General features: G+C 36.0%; 1 protein-coding gene across 1 annotated transcript; it reads right to left on the reverse strand.

The window, feature by feature from the left end:
• Positions 1–14,915: 14,915 nt before the first annotated feature.
• On the reverse strand, positions 14,916–16,089 carry LOC138324486 (uncharacterized). The gene has a single exon (XM_069269550.1). The coding sequence runs from the start codon at positions 15,958–15,960 to the stop codon at positions 14,947–14,949; it is 1,014 nt and encodes a 337-aa protein (XP_069125651.1). The 5' UTR covers positions 15,961–16,089; the 3' UTR covers positions 14,916–14,946.
• Positions 16,090–24,424: the final 8,335 nt, after the last annotated feature.

Here is a 24,424-nt window from a genome sequence, read left to right on the forward strand (position 1 = left end):
CATCAAGCTTATAGAATCAATCTGATGAAGTCTGTTTGTAACGACATCTAAGAGTAAACTAGAGATAGCTCAAACATCTACGTAAAGTATTACTCCAAATGAGTCCTAAAGGGACAAGACATTTCCGAGAGACATTTAGAAATATAATTGAATCTCTAAAAGTCCATATACTGTCCAGCGTATAAAATAGATAGCAGATCTATCAATACATCGGCGATATAAAATTAACTTACCTGTATTTCACCTGTAAATCCACTGTATAAGGAGTGTTTTGTTGTAGTCTGTAAGATGATGCTCTAGTCCGCTGTTAAACCTGCTTTTGGTACACATGTCTCCTGCCGCCTATTGCTGAGCGACCTTCACTTTATGCTCCCTAAACCTGAATACGGGTACGACATTAAAATACCCTAGATAAACCGAGCTGGACTCAATGGGGCATTATGCAGCCGTGAAAGCAAACACACCCGGTAACAACGTGTACATGTGTTTATATCCAGATGTACTGACGAGGAATGTAAACAGTCTATACTCTAGACTCTACTACTTAATGCAGTACACCCATGCCGGGTTCTGGGTCACCCCATGTATGGCCTACTGTCGTAGTATAACTTGTAGGCATATATTCTCTCCAGCTGTAATAGTTATAATTAGAGAAACTATGTATACAATAGGAAGCCAAACAGCTCTTTTCTCGTCAAATCGGTCAAGTTGCACCAAGACACAAGATGTACACAGATTCCCTGATGCTATTGATCCTTGTATATTTAGATAGGGTTTCCGATGTCATCATCCTATTCTCGTGTATGGTAGAGATTGTAATAGGCTGGTATGACTGATGTCGTTGATAGAGAACGGTCGCTATTTGGGGACACCTGGTCCTACTATCGTATGTTTTAGATATTTTCATTCTTAAAAATTAATCTTTAGTTTGGATCGTAGCTTCGTTCAATAAATAATCTTGAAACCAGATCACAACTAACATACAAATCAACAATTCAGGTAAACAGACATCTCGATTTACTTCGTGTTTACACTGTACTCAAACCATTGACATGTTTATTTATAAACTAATCACAGGAGTAGAGTATTAATATCTTGCGACAAATTGCTAGTTTATATTTTACAAAACTAATTTTCATCTGGAGCGAATTATACAAGACTTTTACTTTTGCACTGGATTTCTCTTCTTCTTCAACGACGGTATCCGACAGACACATCTATTCTGATTGGGGTTCAGTACTGTTTTCAAAGCATCAACGAATTTACTTGACTTTTACTGTAAACATAAATAGTTCATTTAAGGCTCTAGAACAGGTTATGATAATCACTTAGCAGGAATGACGTGAATTAAACGTATATATTTATTTTATTCTTTACAATTAATATGTGCTCTGCCGTGTACAAAAATAATGTTTTTGTTATGATTAGTAATATTGCAACGTTCTAAAATCATAGTTTGTGATGATAAACATGTTAAGATCTATATAGAATTTGCATTAGGTTAAAAATCATGACAACAGCATCATTAGACATCTTTTAATGTAGGTAAAATAGTCGTGTATCGTCATACGCGGTGTACTTACAGCACTGAAGTAAATACCCTGGTTTTATATAAAATAGTCGTGTATCGTCAAACGCGGTGTACGTACAACACTGAAGTAAATACGCTGGTTTTATATAAAATAGTCGTGTATCGTCAAACGCGGTGTACGTACAGCACTGAAGTAAATACCCTGGTTTTATATAAAATAGTCGTGTATCGTCATACGCGGTGTACGTACAACACTGAAGTAAATACCCTGGTTTTATATAAAATAGTCGTGTATCGTCATACGCGGTGTACTTACAGCACTGAAGTAAATACCTTGGTTTTATATAAAATAGTCGTTTATCGTTATACGCGGTGTACGTACAACACTGAAGTAAATACCCTGGTTTTATATAAAATAGTCGTGTATCGTCATACGCGGTACCGGTGTACGTACAACACTGAAGTAAATACCCTGGTTTTATATAAAATAGTCGTGTATCGTCAAACGCGGTGTACGTACAGCACTGAAGTAAATACCCTGGCTTTATATAAAGACAGTATATGTAAAGTTACTAATGACTTAGTTAAAGACATACTCCTATGGTTGACCTACAGACCACGGAAGCTGTTAGTTCAAATGCACATATGGATGTACATCGTAACCAGGCAACCTTTAGACATCTGCAGCATCTTCTTTCGTTTTATATATTAGAGTCTGTCAACCGTAACGTCTCGTGACTGGAAAATGTTATAAATAGTTCACGATGGTTATATAAAAGGCATTAAGATAAAAACCAAACATTTTAATTTTTTTTTCAACGTAAAAGGTTATGGAGCAAAGATACAATTAGTCATGAAACCGTCAAACCCCGTTGTTCTTAAAATACAAGGTAAATATATATCCTATTCAAATAGAGGATTTCAACGCCAAGCTCTAGTTGAAGTAATCTGGATTTACAATATACGATTACAAACGATTACATAACAAGTGAAAGTGGTAGAAATATACAAATATATACAAGACTACCTCACCTCTATTACCACAATAATTTGTTTAATGGAACATGATGTTGACTAAAGTATTTGATTTACAGATAAGTGAACATATCATCAGTCGTAAGTGCACATATCATTACTCCCACAGGTTAACTTCAATAAGTCTAATTATCTATGTATGCCTTAAGTTCACCAATACAAATCACAAACCTTATAGTGATATAGTTTTGACTAAGCACCGGTATATTACCTGCACTTGTAAAAACGTTACTACCTCGAATCACAGGTATAACTGTACTAAAAACGTTACTACTCGAATCACAGGTATAACTGTACAGTAAAAACGTTACTACCTCGAATCACAGTGTGTAAACCTGTACAGTGTAAAACTTACTTAAAAACATTACTACCTCGAATCACAGTGTAAACCTGTACTGTAAAAACGTTACTACCTCGAATCACAGTGTAAACCTGTACTGTAAAAACGTTACTACCTCGAATCACAGTGTAAACCTGTACTGTAAAAACGTTACTACCTCGAATCACAGTGTAAACCTGTACTGTAAAAACGTTACTACCTCGAATCACAGTGTAAACCTGTACAGTAAAAACGTTACTACCTCGAATCACAGGGTATACCTGTACTTGTACTCAGTTTTTTACACGAGTTGAATCTTATATTTCATATGTTCTATATAAAACCACATATATTACAGCTAAAGAGAAATAATTCTAACTCTGTTGATATATAGTGTATGTCATAAACACTAGTTTAATACTGGATAATACAATGTGCTATTGCAATTACTATTTCCATGCCGAAGACTGGTAAGTTTTTCGAAAGGAGGGACACATTGAAAGACAGTTGACTACATGCCAAAATCAGCAGCATAGCCAAGGCCATCTCCACGTCCTCGGTAAGTACAAAGAGGTTGGGTTGACAAATATAGCCAAAAACGAAAAATCCCACAAACGCCCATGGGAATCAAGTGTTATGAATAAATGTACATAGGAATCAAGTGTTATAAATAAGATGTGATAGAAATCCATAACTAAAAAATGAAAATAAGAAAAATAGAAATAGTAAGAAAAGAAATAGCTAAAGAAGCATAAATCAAGTTAGGACATTGTACTCTAAATGTAAGAGTTGTGTCCCTTTTTACTTTGGAGTTGTTGATGAGCACTATTGAACCTTTAGGCTGTTATCTTTTAGTTACCAATTTTATTGCTATTTCCCCGTTTTGGTATGTGGCTTTAGATATCACAATGATTCATCAATAGCACTACAACTGTTCTGAGATCAAAATTATAAGTATCGTTTAGGAATTTAGGATAGAGGACATTTTGAAACCGAAACTGAACTAATCTGTATTTCTGATACACGGAATTAATAATAATCAATGATCTACTGGTATGAAGCAAGGGGCCTCTAATGTGACATCCGAATGAAATGATAACGTCTTAATTAACGTACATGTATTAATCATCAATATGTCATATAACACATCATTTACTTGTCGGCTAGGTGGAATAAAAAGATAAAAATAAAACAATCGCATTCATATTTATATTTAAATTGTGCAAAGCGCAAATTTAACTTTTTTTTTATTAAATTGATTCCTTCTTCTAAAGAAAAGTTTCCATAAATATTTATACGTTTTTACAGTATTTGTATATATATGTTTGTTTTATTTCAAAATGCAGTTGTGTTATCATGTCGGTATTCACAAATCATAAGCAATTCTATGTGTCTATCCACCGTTTATATGAATTATCTATAATGTCATGTCGTAAACACTAATGAGGATAACTCACATGTGAATGGCAGCACTTTGAGGAGACACACTTGGACAATCATGATTGGAAAGGTCTGATGTTGTGTACCTGATGCCCCTATTGTATGATCGTAAAAGGCGACTAAATTTAGGATTTGATCTTTTCTCTTCTTCCAAACTGACTTAATCTTTCCTATTGCCTCCCTTGGCATCGCCTCACTTTTGGTCTTTTGACCTTGAGTGGAGCGTTCGCCCCTGTTAGGAAGGCTCTGGGATCTATCTCCTGGCCGAGACACACCAAAGTCTATAAAAGTGGTAGTTTCTGCTCCTGCTTAGCGCTCAGCATACAGGGAGAGGAACGACTGGTTCTCCCGTTGTCAGTATAATGTGAACGGGTGGGGTGTGTTGCTTGGTGTCTTCGGCGGCATGCTTCAGTGATATAGCACTATAGGCCATGGGCTAGGGGGGTCGCATGTAAAAAGCTAGGGGGGTCCCACATGCGACCCCCCCAAACCTCCGAACCAATATTTTTCGTAACCCTTATGACCCACTGATCACAAATCAAAATGTTAACATTGCATAAATTCGGATGAACTTCCGGTTATGACGTCATCAAGATGGCCGCCATCTCAAATTTCACTAAAAAAATGAAAAATAGTCATAACATTGACATTTTTCATCCGAAGTAGACAAATGAGGTATCAAAATGACCACAATAGAACACGAAAAACATATAAGGACCAAATAACCAAATATATGTAGTGATTTTTACGCAGGAAGTGAAAAAAATAGGAATTTAAGCTCAAAAATGGTAATTTTTTAGTAAATTTTCATATTTTACTTGATTCAGCAAAAATGTTTTCCAACAGCAAACTATTATTTTTATAATTGTTTTTTTGTAAACTTATAAATCAGTTTAAATAAAAACAACAACAAAAACCAATGTTAACATTGTATAAGTTCCGGTTATGACGTCATCAAGTTGGCCGCCACCACGAATTTCGGTTCGGTATTCGATATGAACGGCCCAACATCGGGTGATAAAATTACAATCCATGATTGGGCAAACATGTAAACTTAGACTGTTTATATGTATACTACCTTTGAGGATCATGGGGTATTTACTTGGTGGATTACCATGTATACAACCTTTTGCTGGATCTAGTACTTTGTGGTGACAATTCGAGCGTTCAAATAACATAATTTGCTCACAAATAAATTTACACGTTTTTGTCCACACGTATCTTACCCGGTTTACCCCGCACCTTAATGGACACACCATCGTTTATGGTCATTGAATGCTCTGAGACATTCACCCATCCTTTCAACTTCAATCTCATATCATATTTCCCCAACACTCCTCGGCTTTACGGAAACACCCAGAGTTCCTGTTTTGATTGGGGTTACCAATGCCCAGATCTGTCATCCAACGGTAATGCACTGGCCTATACAAATGTGTTTCAAGTGTAAAAAATATAGGTTAGTTGGCAACATTATGATTACGTTACAAAAATAAGTCTTAAAACTCGTTATTACTGTCTTACTTATAAAAATGTTATTTGGACAGGTACATCTCCGTGATTTTAGACATTGCTGAAGGTTTTCAAATGTACATAACTTTAATCAGTGACGTTTAAAGACATTATAGTGATCTTAATATGCTATGACAATTTACCTATTAATAAGGTACAAAATGCTATCGTCGTTCGCAGGTATGTGTTTAAAAATACGTATTGCATTTTGTTTTCATTTGAAATTTTGTGGTTTTTTACTTTCACTTTCAGTCGTTACTGAATGACAAATACGGAAGTTAAAACAACTACTTGTAATAGCTAAACCAGTTTAAAATAAAAAATAGTCGTGTATCGTCATACGCGGTGTACTTACAGCACTGAAGTAAATACCCTGGTTTTTATAAAAAATAGTCGTGTATCGTCAAACGCGGTGTACGTACAACACTGAAGTAAATACGCTGGTTTTATATAAAAAATAGTCGTGTATCGTCAAACGCGGTGTACGTACAGCACTGAAGTAAATACCCTGGTTTTATATAAAATAGTCGTGTATCGTCATACGCGGTGTACGTACAGCACTGAAGTAAATACCCTGGTTTTATATAAAATAGTCGTTTATCGTCATACGCGGTGTACGTACAACACTGAAGTAAATACCCTGGTTTTATATAAAATAGTCGTGTATCGTCATACAGCGTACCGTGAAAATACCTGTACGTACACACTGAAGTAAATACCCTGGTTTTATATAAATAGTCGTGTATCGTCAAACGCGGTGTACGTACAGCACTGAAGTAAATACCCTGGCTTTATATAAAGACAGTATAATGTAAAGTTACTAATGACTTAGTTAAAGACATACTCCTATGGTTGACCTACAGACCACGGAAGCTGTTAGTTCAAATGCACATATGGATGTACATCGTAACCAGGCAACCTTTAGACATCTGCAGCATCTTCTTTCGTTTTATATATTAGAGTCTGTCAACCGTAACGTCTCGTGACTGGAAAATGTTATAAATAGTTCACGATGGTTATATAAAAGGCATTAAGATAAAAACCAAACATTTTAATTTTTTTTCAACGTAAAAGGTTATGGAGCAAAGATACAATTAGTCATGAAACCGTCAAACCCCGTTGTTCTTAAAATACAAGGTAAATATATATCCTATTCAAATAGAGGATTTCAACGCCAAGCTCTAGTTGAAGTAATCTGGATTTACAATATACGATTACAAACGATTACATAACAAGTGAAAGTGGTAGAAATATACAAATATATACAAGACTACCTCACCTCTATTACCACAATAATTTGTTTAATGGAACATGATGTTGACTAAAGTATTTGATTTACAGATAAGTGAACATATCATCAGTCGTAAGTGCACATATCATTACTCCCACAGGTTAACTTCAATAAGTCTAATTATCTATGTATGCCTTAAGTTCACCAATACAAATCACAAACCTTATAGTGATATAGTTTTGACTAAGCACCGGTATATTACCTGCACTTGTAAAAACGTTACTACCTCGAATCACAGGGTATAACTGTACTGTAAAAACGTTACTACCTCGAATCACAGGGTATAACTGTACTGTAAAAACGTTACTACTACCTCGAATCACAGGGTATAACTGTACAGTAAAAACGTTACTACCTCGAATCACAGTGTAAACCTGTACTGTAAAAACGTTACTACCTCGAATCACAGTGTAAACCTGTACTGTAAAAACATTACTACCTCGAATCACAGGGTATAACTGTACTGTAAAAACGTTACTACCTCGAATCACAGTGTAAACCTGTACTGTAAAAACGTTACTACCTCGAATCACAGTGTAAACCTGTACTGTAAAAACGTTACTACCTCGAATCACAGTGTAAACCTGTACTGTAAAAACGTTACTACCTCGAATCACAGTGTAAACCTGTACAGTAAAAACGTTACTACCTCGAATCACAGTGTAAACCTGTACAGTAAAAACGTTACTACCTCGAATCACAGGGTATACCTGTACTTGTACTCAGTTTTTTACACGAGTTGAATCTTATATTTCATATGTTCTATATAAAACCACATATATTACAGCTAAAGAGAAATAATTCTAACTCTGTTGATATATAGTGTATGTCATAAACACTAGTTTAATACTGGATAATACAATGTGCTATTGCAATTACTATTTCCATGCCGAAGACTGGTAAGTTTTTCGAAAGGAGGGACACATTGAAAGACAGTTGACTACATGCCAAAATCAGCAGCATAGCCAAGGCCATCTCCACGTCCTCGGTAAGTACAAAGAGGTTGGGTTGACAAATATAGCCAAAAACGAAAAATCCCACAAACGCCCATGGGAATCAAGTGTTATGAATAAATGTACATAGGAATCAAGTGTTATAAATAAGATGTGATAGAAATCCATAACTAAAAAATGAAAATAAGAAAAATAGAAATAGTAAGAAAAGAAATAGCTAAAGAAGCATAAATCAAGTTAGGACATTGTACTCTAAATGTAAGAGTTGTGTCCCTTTTTACTTTGGAGTTGTTGATGAGCACTATTGAACCTTTAGGCTGTTATCTTTTAGTTACCAATTTTATTGCTATTTCCCCGTTTTGGTATGTGGCTTTAGATATCACAATGATTCATCAATAGCACTACAACTGTTCTGAGATCAAAATTATAAGTATCGTTTAGGAATTTAGGATAGAGGACATTTTGAAACCGAAACTGAACTAATCTGTATTTCTGATACACGGAATTAATAATAATCAATGATCTACTGGTATGAAGCAAGGGGCCTCTAATGTGACATCCGAATGAAATGATAACGTCTTAATTAACGTACATGTATTAATCATCAATATGTCATATAACACATCATTTACTTGTCGGCTAGGTGGAATAAAAAGATAAAAATAAAACAATCGCATTCATATTTATATTTAAATTGTGCAAAGCGCAAATTTAACTTTTTTTTTATTAAATTGATTCCTTCTTCTAAAGAAAAGTTTCCATAAATATTTATACGTTTTTACAGTATTTGTATATATATGTTTGTTTTATTTCAAAATGCAGTTGTGTTATCATGTCGGTATTCACAAATCATAAGCAATTCTATGTGTCTATCCACCGTTTATATGAATTATCTATAATGTCATGTCGTAAACACTAATGAGGATAACTCACATGTGAATGGCAGCACTTTGAGGAGACACACTTGGACAATCATGATTGGAAAGGTCTGATGTTGTGTACCTGATGCCCCTATTGTATGATCGTAAAAGGCGACTAAATTTAGGATTTGATCTTTTCTCTTCTTCCAAACTGACTTAATCTTTCCTATTGCCTCCCTTGGCATCGCCTCACTTTTGGTCTTTTGACCTTGAGTGGAGCGTTCGCCCCTGTTAGGAAGGCTCTGGGATCTATCTCCTGGCCGAGACACACCAAAGTCTATAAAAGTGGTAGTTTCTGCTCCTGCTTAGCGCTCAGCATACAGGGAGAGGAACGACTGGTTCTCCCGTTGTCAGTATAATGTGAACGGGTGGGGTGTGTTGCTTGGTGTCTTCGGCGGCATGCTTCAGTGATATAGCACTATAGGCCATGGGCTAGGGGGGTCGCATGTAAAAAGCTAGGGGGGTCCCACATGCGACCCCCCCAAACCTCCGAACCAATATTTTTCGTAACCCTTATGACCCACTGATCACAAATCAAAATGTTAACATTGCATAAATTCGGATGAACTTCCGGTTATGACGTCATCAAGATGGCCGCCATCTCAAATTTCACTAAAAAAATGAAAAATAGTCATAACATTGACATTTTTCATCCGAAGTAGACAAATGAGGTATCAAAATGACCACAATAGAACACGAAAAACATATAAGGACCAAATAACCAAATATATGTAGTGATTTTTACGCAGGAAGTGAAAAAATAGGAATTTAAGCTCAAAAATGGTAATTTTTTAGTAAATTTTCATATTTTACTTGATTCAGCAAAAATGTTTTCCAACAGCAAACTATTATTTTTAATTGTTTTTTTGTAAACTTATAAATCAGTTTAAATAAAAACAACAACAAAAACCAATGTTAACATTGTATAAGTTCCGGTTATGACGTCATCAAGATGGCCGCCACCACGAATTTCACTAAAAATGAAAAATATTCATAACATTGACATTTTTCAACTGAAGTAGACAAATGAGGTATCAAAATGACCACAATAGAACAACAAGTACATGTCAGGACCAAACAATCCAATATATGTAGCAATTTGTACGTAGGAAATGAAAAAATAAGATTTTAAACTCAAAATGATAATTTTTCAGCAATTTTTTCATATTTGTCTTCACGCAGCAAAAATATTTCCCAACAACAAATTATTATTCGTAATCAGTTATTTGATCTCTTATCAATCAATAAATCAATGAAAACACTAACAAAAACAAAACTATATAGAAATGCAAAAGATAATTATTGTTATACCCTCATTAGGTTTACAAAACATCACCAGGTGCGTACAATGGGCATATGCTATTTTTTAGAACAAAAAACCGCTGACGCTGACCAGCGTCTCAAAAATAATTATTACAGCACAACACCTAATGATAGAGTAACAAATGTAACCTAAGCCTGTGTTTCTGTTTATACCATTTTCCAGAACGTTTGTGTCTTTGAAAATGAGAACATTCATTGTTTATTTCCTATGCATAGCATAGGCAAAATGTTAGATGGTAACTACAGTGTCACATATGTGAGCTGATGTGACAGTACATTACCAGTGTTGTTCTATCCTGTCATCTTTCATAACCCATCCTTGGCCAGAGTTCATATCAGGAACAATAGGTTCAGAGATGTAGGATCTCCCTCAGATTCTCACATATCGTATATGCTGTTCCAGACTTCTTCGGCATAATGGAAACTACATCAGATCCACATTATTCGAATGGTGGAATTGGTTCTCCTTAGCTCCCATAGCTCCATAATTTGTATGAAGTACCATTCATTAATCTCGTGGAACCTCGTGCGCCCATAAATGGCACAGGTGATATCATCGAGGTCATTAATGAGGCCATTAAGGTTCAATGTTTTTCATTGGTCTGACCTTTCCCACTCCCTTGAAGGTGCTGGTTGTGTCACATCTGGTGTATGCGTAAAGAGACCATTGAAGACTCTCCATAAATAAAGTTTTCTATAGTGCTTTTCAGACTTGGCAAACAGTGGAACTTCACTGCAGACCTCATTTATGACCTCAAAGAATCCACCTGTGCCATCTATGGTCACTGAAGGTTCACAAGAATGAGGAATCGTGCTTCATACGAAATAAGGAGAACCAGCTCAAACCTTTGCAGAATGTGGATCTGATATTCTGGAACATCATATACGATATTTGAATCACTAGGTTGGAAGCAGGAAGAGCTCCAACATCCCTGAAACTGATGTTTCTTATGTTAACTCTGGCCATAGACGGCTGACAAGCTACAACCACGATAGCAACCCGGTAATGTAATGTCACATCAGCTCATCAGCTCATCGCTATCGAAGACAAAGAACTAGTGAAAGAAATATATGACACTGTTAAGTAACCATCTGACATTTCCTGACGTTATACACAGGAAATAACACTGGATGTGCTCATTCTAAAAGGCACAAAACGTTTCGGAAAGTGTCATGGTATTTACGGTATGATACCATATAGCTATTAGTTGGCATTTAGCTGTAATAATTCAGTTTGAGACGCTACTAGTGTACAACATTTCGAACATGATATTTTATTTACTTAGATATTCAGCCAACTTAAAATTCTTTGTTAGGATTTAAATTTTCAATAGCCACTGTTATATTCAGAAAATTCTAAGACACCAGGAAACTGTAGTGTCGGCAGTTTGGGAAAAATACACTATTATATGACCTGTATACGCAAACGGTGATGCTTTGTAAACCAATTGATGGTATAACAATAATTCTCTTTTACATTTCTATATATTTTGTTGTTGTTTTAACTGATTGACAAGAGATCAAATAACTGATTATGATCAATAATAATTGATTTTTGAGCTTAAAATCTTATTTTTTCATTTCCTACGTACAAATCGCTACATATATTGGATGATTTGGTCCTGATATGTATTTGTTTTTCTATTGTGGTCATTTTGATAGCTCATTTCTCTACTTCAGTTGAAAAATGTCAATGTTATGAATTTTTTTCATTTTTTAGTGAAATTTGAGATGGCGGCCATCTTGATGACGTCATAACCGGAACTTATACAATGTTAACATTGGTTTTTGTTGTTGTTTTTGTTTAAACTGATTTATAAGTGGACAAAAAAACAATTAAAAATAATAGTTTGCTGTTGGAAAACATTTTTGCTGAATCAAGTAAAATATGAAAATTTACTAAAAAATTACCATTTTTGAGCTTAAATTCCTATTTTTTCACTTCCTGCGTAAAAATCACTACATATATTTGGTTATTTGGTCCTGATATGTTTTTCGTGTTCTATTGTGGTCATTTTGATACCTCATGTGTCTGCTTCGGTTGAAAAATGTCAATGTTATGACTATTTTTCATTTTTAGTGAAATTTGAGATGGCGGCCATCTTGATGACGTCATAACCGGAAGTTCATCCCAACTTATGCAATGTTAACATTTTGATTTGTGATCAGTGGGTCATAAGGGTTAAGAAAAATATTGGTTCGGAGGTTTGGGGGGGGTGCATGTGGGACCCTCCTAGCCCATGGCCTACTATAAAAAGGGCAACAGTACCAATGTTAAAGGAGACCCAACATTGATATACCGCAGTCTCCCAAAACACGCACCTCGCACAACATACACGCAACACACCTCATACATGGGAGGCCGTCCTTACATGACCATAGCTGTTAATAGGACGTTAAATAATCAAACAAACAAACATATGTTGTGTCAAGCATGTCGTCGGCACGCATGGTTTGCCAAAATCGTCCTTCAATTTTTTTCTGGTGAAACAAAACCTTCTCTCGCTTGAACTCCAACGATTCGACGATTCCAAGCTCCTGACATTTAATATAATATAATATACTTCCTGGTGGTTGAGTGGGGGGGGGGGGTCCTTTAATCATGTTGATATCTAATCTACGCATACATAAATGTCATCAATAAGATAAAAAGGTTCTTTCAAAGTTACAAAGTACTTTTATCTTTAAAGTTCTAATTCCGTTGAACTAGACGTGTAGAAATGTCATTATCTGTTTTGTTGTGTTTTGTTCTTTTGAATAAGAGAGGCAAATATCGGGTGCATCGTAAATATTGTTTTGCTTAAAATGTTACATTTATATTAGTTATCGACAGGTTATTAATCACGTGGATATATATAACATCCCTAGTCACATAAAAAACTTACAAGTATACGAAGCAATGTTTATTAGTAAGAATACAAGTTTTTATATAATACATAATACCATACAATGTACCCAGTGTAAATGTAGTTTGTTGGTAATTGAGAAATAATCCGGACACCTGATACCACTATAACCAGACAATAATATTTTTCTTTCTTTTTTTTGTAATTTTTTATTTTTTCAAATTTTGTAACACATTTGACATGACAAACGAGGACACTTTCATTCTTCACATACATACACATACACCTTATACTATCAAATATACACACAGTGAGACGAAAAACAACAGAAAAGAAAAACAAAGAGAAAGGAAAGAAAGAGAGAGAGAGAGAGAGAGAGAGAGAGATATAAAGGGGAGGGGTAGACAGAGAGATGGTATTTAGAGTGGCACGTACAGAAAGCGAAGATCGAAGAAATAAGAAGCTATACGGCAAAAACAAAAAAATGATATTAAAAAAAAAATAAATAATAAAAAAAAAAAAAAAAAATCTAAATATATATAAAAAAAAAATAAAATAAAATTGTATACATCTATGATTATCATATTGCGAATATTATCTTTTTCTTTCTTACCTACAGGTGTAATACTGGCTGGTCTCGGGCAATACATGTATGGCGAATCGACCTGCAGGCGCGTATTTTTTTTATTTAGTTCAAAATGGCGGATAATAATATTTATAAAATTGCATATAAAACGTCTAGACATGAGAGAAAATACTCATTCATACGTGGTTATGAAGGATAGGGATATTCTACCCTCTGGATCACAAAATGTTGCAAACCCCTCGGCAAGCATTTTGTGACCCTCGGGTAGAGTATCACTATCCTCTTACATCTCATTCTGACAAACTAGTGTATTTATATAATCAATTAAAATGTTTCTTGTTTTTGAAAATGTAAACCACGCACATCCACTGTGAACATTATCAGATATAGACATCTGGTGCCCCGAACTTAATTAGTATCTATCAAGCTGAGCGTGTTAACCCTCATTCATTTATTTATATAAAAACGAACCTTCCTTTGAATTTCAATGCAAATCTATTATTTTCTCTCGTTTTGTTGATTTTATTTAAGGAATTACTTTTATTGTTTGTTGTTTACTGGTGTGTAAACTGCATTTTTGTACAGATATTTTAAATGACATTTTGACCGACCATTTCATTAAAATTCAAATAAAAAAAGGTTTTTTCAATGTTATATGATTGTTGGAACAGCCGGTCAATTGATGGAATCCCGGAACAGCTGGCTTCAATTTGGCGGGAAATATTGTGAAATTCAGAGAGTACACAAAATATAGTTCCACATTAGCATTATCTTTTTTCATTCCATTTATACAATATTTGTTAAATATTTTTTTTGCTGATATATAATTAAAGATTTACATTACATTCAAACTTGCAGTATATTGAAGATTTGTCATACAGATACAATAGGCATAATCGGATGCCCATTCACACTACTTGCAGAAGTCATTGTTCCGGTGTGTGTATTCTTTCGCGGCAACCACTTTGTTTACGCAAGTGTATACAATTTCGCAGTTGATAAGGTTATATAGCAAAGAGAAAACGGAAATGTAAATATTTTAAAATTAGTTTTACTACAGCTTTGCTATTCTGTTAGTATTTGACAGTATTAACAAAACAAACAAACAATTTTATTTTTTTAATATTTTATTCGTAATTGAAATGTAAAATGTCTATATGATGAACACATTATATTGTATATATGTGCACATATCAGGCTGTAAAATAGAATGTTAGAATGAATACCGCTATTACCAGAAGTATACCAACAACACTTCCGACAGTTATTCTCCTGTGTGAACTGATACACGAACAGCAGCTCCGTGTGGTCACGTGATTATACACATGATCAGGCTCGGTATTGGCATTGGTCCGCCTGGTATCCGTAGATGACTGAATGTTTATTACGATATCATTTTCGTCAATGACCTTTTTATCGGAGGTCGCGTCGCCTCGCGTAACGCTGAGAGCATGTCCCGATATACTCGGTACGTTAGCTTCAACTTCCGATGGAACATTGTGACCATTTGTCAACCCCTCGGTCAAGGTGAAGCTCAAGTTATCATACTGTATTGGTGGTGACTGAAAGTTCTTAGAACGCCTTCCGGCTGAACTATCATTGGCCTCCGGTTCGGGTATGTCGATATGAACGGCCCTTTCGGGTGATAATATTACACTCCGCTTTGGTGGGAGCACCGCACTCGGCACAGTGTATACAGACCTTTGAGGATCTGGGGTCTTTGCTGGTGGATTACCAGTGTATACAGACCTTTGAGGATCTGGGGTCTTTGCTGGTGGATTACCAGTGTATACAGACCTTTGAGGATCTGGTGTTTTTGCTGGTGGATTACGTTTTGTTATTTTCTTTGGCGTCCTCATTTTTTTCCACACGTATCCACCCGGGTTACCCCGCACCTTAATGGAAACACCATCGTTTATGGTAGTGAACTTGCTCGGATTCACCCATCCTTTCACTACTTCAATCTCATAGTCAATGATCCCCAACTCCTCGGCTTTACGGAACACCCAGAGTCTCCTGTTGTCACCAGTGTACCAATGCCCATTCCGCCGCGTTACTGTCATCCTCGGTACATCATTTTCCGTGCACTGGCCACTTATAATGTCGTCAAGTGTTTCGCCTATAGGGCGGCCATTATGACTACCGCAACTGAAATAACACGCTATACTGTCCTGACTGTACCGTATGTTAGATGGACGGAGGAACATCTCCGTAGTGACTTGCTGGAAGGTTTCAAATGTACATAGACTTTAGTAGTAGACGTTTAAGACATTAAGTAGCAGACGTCTCCCTAATGCTGTCCTATTACCTATTAGATAAGGTACGCACTGCTATATCGTTCGCCAGGTATGTGTTTTATCGATTATATGTTTGTTTTCATGGAAATTTGTGGTTGTGGTTTACTTTCACTTTGCAGTCGTTACTGATGCAGGTATGCAAATAATGGAATTAAAACAACTACTTGTATAGCTAACCAGTCGAACCTGCATTTTCTCAAGCTGCAGTGTATATTTAAAGATATTAATTTTCTCTCATTCTTACGGATGTAGTACTAGTTTTTCTCATGTCACCAAAGGCTGTATTACACGCCTGCGTCATGGTTCAAACGTTAATGCTAAATTAAGTAACCAGGCTAGTATTATTGTAAAGGATGAGAACAGTATTTACGTTTTAAGATAATGCAGACAGCGTTTCATGCTTAGAAAACTGATATGCATTCGCGCTCATAACGGTCAAAATCAGAATGGCGGGATATCTTTTATAATAGCATCGACGTATGACTCTTTCATATGTGGATAAGAAGGATAGACATATTTTATCCTTAAGATGACAAAAACCCCGGCTTTAATAACATTTTGTTACCCTCAGGTATAACACTTTTCTTCATATCCACCTATTAAAGAGTATTATAATGTACTAAATCTGTATTGCCCTTCGCTGCAATCATTGCAACACATACTTATGATGTTTTAATTACATGATAATTTTTTCCTGTCCGGCCTTGGCATTTTCAAGATAGGACAATTTCATTCCAATCTAGATTTTATTTACATGTTTTTAAAAGATAAACGTTTCAAGAGTGGCGGAGTTCCAGCATCTGGAGCAAAGGGAACGTGGAACAGTGCAGGATTGGGGACCTGTCACACCGACAGATGGAGGCTTTAGTATATTACTTCATTTATGTTTTTTTTATTTAAATGTTATTTAATAACATTTAGTTTTTAATTTCTAAAGCAAACTTTTACATAGTGAATACATTTGGTAGCACAGAGTAAATTAGGATGCTTCGGTTTCTGAGCATTAATTGTATATACATACCAACTGCTAGTTTTGCTAACTCTAATCTTATTGATTGCTTTACAGCTTAGATGTTATTACATATAACTCTATTCAGAAGTGTACTGTTTAAAATATTTATTGAAATACGGTCCTGAACATAAAATATACTATTTACAACAAAATTGTATCTACTATTTACAACACTTTTACAAAACTTGGACATAAAATTGTATGTGTATTCAAATTCACTACGACATATGCAGATTTTGAATATCAATTATATGGCAATTTTGAATATGCCTAATAACACTTTTAATATTGTATGGAAAATGAATTCAATTCAAACAAATGTTATTTTAGCGTTATTTGACTATGTGATCAAACTTCAATCTGTCCAACAACAATCCAGCAGAGCCAAATCGCACATAGAATGAGTATAGAACATATACAAGATCGAGGACATCCTTCTAGTCTACATGTTAGCCATGCCATTATATGGTACAGTCTATCTATAACACCATCACGATATTTACTCACTGCTATAGGGCTAGTGGTCACCACAGAGGACATCATAGTTTGGTCCGCCGTCGAACCTGGCCGGTTATTGAGAGATGAACCCTGTAGAGTCATATCTATGCAAACAGGTTCATTGTCATGTTTCATTGTTTTATCCCAACTAGACCTTAAAGGTATAAAGGTATAATATTACTTGAGGAGAGTTTCTTTGTCCATAGTATATGTCGTTGTTCTGCTTCTTCCTCCGTAAATCCAGGGTTGACTTGTCCATTTGTTGTGTTACCATATTCATCAGTTGATCTCTGACTCCAGCTGGTTTCATATGGGTAGTGGTCCTTTTCTAAAGGTTCTAACACGTCAGAACTATCACTGACAATGTCCCACGAGGAAGGTTGAATGGGTGGATGAACTGCATGACTGTCACGAGCACTGTGGATGTCGGTGAAAGTATCAGAGTTCTCGGAAGTGTCCTGGACTGGGTCTTGTTCCATAGGAATATCACAGGCACTGTGAATGTCAGACAACGAATCTTGGACTGATGGTCTTTCTTTATGTCCAACAGCTGGGTCTGAACCTCGAAGTTCTAAATTTAATTTAGGTACATTTTCACGACCCAAATTGGACAAGTTAGTCTGCTTGATTACCTTCTCTTTCTGCATCTTTTGTCAGATTCGTTCTCCAGGGTCGCCACGGACATCTATGGACACGCCATGGTTACGGGTGGAGAATTTATAGGGTTGAACAAAACCTTCTCTCATTGGAACTTTGTCGACGATTCCGAACTCCTCACATTTACGGAACACCCAGAGTCGCCTGTTATCGCCGGTGTACCACATCCCGTCACGTACCGTTACCGTAATTATTGGGATAGCCCCAACAAGTGTCATATCCAGATGACATCAATGAAATGTGACGAAGATATCCTGGGATATAATTACATGACAGAACTCTCTTAATTGATACCAGAAACCTTGTGCTTTTTAAATGTAAAATTATTTAACCAAATAATATATTAATATAACTGCCACAAAAATAGTTAAGGTGACGACTACACATCCATTGCAATCTGTGGATTGAAAGGATGAATTGTCGTTGTTAATTTCCCAAGCAGTTTTATCACTGATTGTAATATCTGTTCTTTCCATCAGTGTCCAAACCTGACCACCAGGATCACCACGGACATCTATGGACACGCCATGGTTACGGGTGGAGAATTTATAGAGTTGAACAAAACCTTCTCTCACTGGGACTCTGTCGACGATTCCAAGCTCCTCACATTTACGGACCACCCAGAGTCGCCTGTTATCGCCGGTGTACCACATCCCGTCACGTACCGTTACCGTAATTATTGGGATATCATCTATGGTACACTTGTGTTGTACTAAGTCGTCCAATGTCTGTCCGATCGGAACGCCATTATGTCGCCCTCGCCTGAAATAATTAGCATTGCTGTCTTGGCTGAAGTAGATTTCGGACGGCCGAAGAGATAAAATGGTCATTTTGCCTTTCAGAGCTCATCAACTGCCCTTCCACTACAACCTGTGCTATTATATAATATTTATTTGTAGATTTTTCCGGGTATTCACCAAGTGTCCATCAGCCATTGGATGAGTTCATATCTTATCTGCTTATATCAGGGTAAATCATTACGAATGGATATATGCGTCTTTTATTAGACATGAAAATTTTCAGTCATGTTTAATTTTGATTTTTTTTTCATGTAAATAAATTTTAACAACTGTTTACAAGAACAGTGCTTGCTTTTACATATATATACTTTTGGCATTATATTTGAATACCATTAAAATCCATACGTTCGATTATAATCAAGGTCAAACGTGTACAATGATTTAAACATATTTTCATTTGTATCTACACAATTGGATTGGACACATAATGTATCTTTGGTATAGATGTTAGTAAAAAGACTTAACACGATACAAGAATCATAGCTTCTGGTGTTATTTCATGTTTCAATGGAAACCTTTTTTAAGTATCTTTACAGTTACTCTGATTATTGGGAAATGTAAATGAAGACAAAGTTTGACCATGTGCACCCACTTTAGGTACATACACCAAATCATAAGTTACCAAAGGTTTATCTGGTATTATCCCCATTATGGCACACGAAACTTCAATTTTGTATGCGACGCTTTCGCGGAGTACACATCTGTACATTGTGTCTCAAATCTGATACGTTTTGGTGATTTGCCGATGTGTGTATATATTTATTTGAATTGAGGTCACACAAACAGCATGACTTTTTTTATCATAGAAATCCGCTGATATATGTTTATATCATCCATCAGTATGTAACCAGCGCATGGTGTCGTATCCTATTTAAGTCAATAATCTCGTGATCACCTTTACCAGTGTCATCGAGTTGATAACGTTTTGTTTTACTTTCGGTTCCTTTTTTTCCTATTACATAACATGTCATTTAAAATGACGAACTTCCCGTCCGAATGATAGCAAACACATTGGACCCAATAGTATACGCTCCGATGGACTTGTGCTAAGGAATATACTATCTTATATTTTAATTTAAATATCTCGAACGAACATAAATCATTTATCACCAACATACAAACACTTGTATGGGAGGAAGCCTCTGTAGTGAGCTACAGCAGCATTTATTACCGACATGTTACAATCAAATCGACACGCACGAGAACAAACGGATGATTATGTCTTTTCATCCTGTCACATGGTCCAGTTTAGTGGCAAATGACACATCTGTGTCTCGACTTAGACTGATCTGTAGCACAGACACTCCCTTGCTTCTTGCTTTGTGGGCATATCTTCCAATACACACATAATCAAAACATTGGCTGCTGCCCCAACAAGTGTCATATCCAGATGACATCAATGAAATGTGACGAAGATATCCTGGGATATAATTACATGACAGAACTCTCTTAATTGATACCAGAAACCTTGTGCTTTTTAAATGTAAAATTATTTAACCAAATAATATATTAATATAACTGCCACAAAAATAGTTAGGGTGACGACTACACATCCATTGCAATCTGTGGATTGAAAGGATGAATTGTCGTTGTTAATTTCCCAAGCAGTTTTATCACTGATTGTAATATCTGTTCTTTCCATCAGTGTCCAAACCTGACCACCAGGATCACCACGGACATCTATGGACACGCCATGGTTACGGGTGGAGAATTTATAGAGTTGAACAAAACCTTCTCTCACTGGGACTCTGTCGACGATTCCAAGCACATTTACGGAACACCCAGAGTCGCCTGTTATCGCCGGTGTACCACATCCCGTCACGTACCGTTACCGTAATTATTGGGATATCATCTATGGTACACTTGTGTTGTACTAAGTCGTCCAATGTCTGTCCGATCAGAACGCCATTATGTAGGCCGTTTCTGAAGTAATAAGCAACACTGTCCTGACTGTAGCGGATTTCTGAAGGACGTAAATAAAATGGCTTGTTTTTTTCATTATCCATAAAACTCATAGCTTCCAAGCATTAAGTAATAACACATCCAAATGATTTCGTGTTGGTATGTATATCAAATCAATGTAAATTGTGTTTTATTTATAACTCCCAAATGGTTGGTTGAGCTCATTGTTGATATGTGGCGAGTGGCCATTGGTTTACGGTTGAATAACATTTTTTGTCTTATTTGATACACGCTAGTGCGACATATATTCATATTATCAAATAATTCAATTATTCGGAATTGGTAGTTAGTTTCATTTCGGTTCGTTCAGTTAGACGGTAATATGGATTATGCATAAGTAACATGTTTTCTTATTTAATAAGAAATAAGATGAATAGGCCCCGTTTCAATATGATTATTTTCAATTATCGCTATTTATTGTATAATCCGTCTGATATCCAGTGATTACCCCCTTGTAATATTTTTTTTGTATCTGTCAGTAGTATATTATACCCTCAAGGGGTATTTATTAGTTGTGCCGAGCAGGAAATCCATTGTGATGTCATGACAGAAAAAATAATAGGCCGGGATCTAGTGGGGTCCACGTGCACCCCCACCCCCCACAACTTAACGAACCAATGTTTTACTGAAGCCTTATGACCCACCGATAACGAAATCGAGAGGTAACATTGTATAAACTGGGATGAACTTCCGGTTATGACGTCATCAATATGGCTGCCATCTCAAATTTCACTAAAAATTGAAAAATAGTCATAAGATTGACATTTTTCAACCGAAGAAGACAAACGAGGCGATCAAAATGACCACAATAGAACATCAAATACATATCAGGACCATATAATCCAATATATGTAGTGATTTCTAGGTAGGAAATGAAAAAATCGGATTTTAAGCTCAAAAATGGTAATTTTTTACCAAATTTTTCATATTTGGCTTGACGCAGCAAAAATGTTTACCAACAGCAAACTATTATTCGTAAACAGTTATTTGACTTCTAATCACTCAGTAAAACGATAAATATATAGAGATACAAAAAAGAATTATTGTTATACAATCATTAAGTTTACAAAACATCACCGGTGCGTATACTGGGTATATGCTATTTTTCTAACTCCAAACCGCTGACACTACAGTTTCCTGGTGTTTTATAAGTTCCTTTAATAAGTTTGACTATTGGCGATTTATAAGTAGGACACATGAATGTAAAGTTGACAGAATATCTAGGTAGGACAAGTCACAGTTTCAATTTTTCCTATGCATAGTGTAAGCAAAATGTCAGATAGTTACCACAATGTCACATATTTCTTTCACTGGTTCTCAATTATAACTATTATCATTGTGCGTGTTTTTCCGCCTCACTGCAATATCCTCTGACGTGACTCAGCATGTCTGGTAGCGGTACATGCAGTCCGAATCAGAGTAATCGAGATATCAGAATCCAATTCGTCGAAAGCCAGAGCGTCGACTTCGATGTCGATGAGCTGATGTGACACTACATTACCAATGGTGTTCTAGCCTGTCATCTTTCATGACCCATCCATGGCCAGAGTTTATATCAGGAACAACAGCTTCAGGGATGTGGGATCTCCTTCAGATTCTAACATATCGTATATGCTGTTTGCAGACTTCTCAGGAAAATACACCAGATCTAGATTCTTCGAATGGTGAAATGATTCAAGCACCATTCATCAACCTTGTGGACACTCGTGCGACTATAGATGGCACAGGTGATATCCTCTAGGTCTTTAATGAGGTCATAAATGTTAAATGTTTTTCATTGGTCAGACTTTCCCCAGTCCCTTGAAGGTACTGGTTGTGTCGCTTCTGGTGTATGCGTGGATACACCATTGAAGACTCTCCAGAAAAAGTTTTCTGCAGTGCTCTCCAGACTTGGCAAAGAGAGGAACTTCACTGTAGACCTCATTTATGACCTCAAAGAATTCACCTATGCCATCTATGGTCAATGAGGGTTCACAAGAATGAGGAATTGTGCTTCACACGAATTAAGGAGAAGCAACGCAACCCTTCGCAGGATGTGGCTCTGGTGTCTTTTCCATTTTCCATCCTACCAGAGAAGTATGGAACATCATATACGATATGTGAATCACTATGTTGAAAACAGGATGAGCTCCCACATCCGCGAACCCGATGTTCTTGATGTTACCTCTGGCCATGGACGGTTGACAAGTTAGAACCACGATGGTAAACCGGTAATGTAATGTCACATCAGCTCATCAGCTCATTAACACTCTGGCGAGAAAGCACGCACAACGATAATGCTAAATTATCATTAAGATCTATTGAAAGAAATATGTGATACTGCAGTAACCATCTGACATTTCCTTACGTTATACACAGAAAAATAAAGTTAACAGTGGATGCGCTATTTCTAAAAGAAACAAATTTCGGAAACTGTCGTGGTATTAACGGAAACAAATGATTTCTTCAGTTTTAATTTGATACCCTATTAGTTGGCGTTGTGCTGTAAAAATTCATTTTTAGACGCTACTAGTCTACAAATTTTCAAACATGAAAATGGATTATGTTAGGAAATTGTCAAGTCCCACTTAGATATTAAGCCAACTTCAAATTCAAATGTGTTAAGATATGAATCGTCAATTGCCATTGTTATCTTCAGGAAATTCTAAGACATCCGGAAACTGTAGTGTCAGCGGTTTGGAAAAAACAGCAATCATATACCCTGTATACGCACCCGGTGATGTTTTGTAAACCAAATGATGGTGTAACAATAATTCTCTTTTGCATTTTTATATACTTTTGTTGTTGTTGTTGTTTTAACTAATTGATAAGAGGTCAAATAACTGATTACGAATAATTTTTTTTTGTTGGGAAACAATTATAGCTGCGTCAAGCCAAATATGAAAAAATTGCTAAAATATTACCATTTTTGAGCTTATAATCTTATTTTTTCATTTCCTGCGTACACATCACTATTTATATAGGATTATTTGGTACTTATATGTATTTGTTGTTCGATCGTGGTAATTTTGATATCTCATTTGTCTACTTCGGTTGAAAAATGTCTATGACTAGTTTTAACTTTTCCGTTCCGTGAAATTCGAGATAGCGGCCGTCTTGATGATGTCATAACCGGAGCTTATACAATGTTAACCTTGTTTGTTTTTTTGTTGGTGTTATTTTTACTGATTGATAAGAGGTCAAATAACTGATTAGAAATAATAGTTTGCTGTTGGTAAACATTTTTGCCAACTATTTTTCAGTCTTTAGTGAAATCCGAGATGGCGGCCATCTTGATGACGTGGGGAGGGGGGGGGGGGTGCACGTGGACCCCTCTAGGTCCCGGCCTATAAAGTGTCGCCAGGAAATATTATCTCAATTTCAACAAAATTTATTTCATAAAATTATGAAAAAGGACCAAACAACAGGCTAAGCCTATACAGGTGATCTGACGTTACGATTTCGA

The sequence above is a fragment of the Argopecten irradians genome, chromosome 5 (assembly GCF_041381155.1).
Source record: "Argopecten irradians isolate NY chromosome 5, Ai_NY, whole genome shotgun sequence".
Lineage (NCBI taxonomy): Eukaryota > Metazoa > Mollusca > Bivalvia > Pectinida > Pectinidae > Argopecten > Argopecten irradians.

What these genes read in the sequence shown, in the direction of transcription:
- LOC138324486 (XM_069269550.1), bottom strand. Translation starts at nt 15,960, where the DNA reads ATGTTCCTCCGTCCATCTAACATACGGTACAGTCAGGACAGTATAGCG.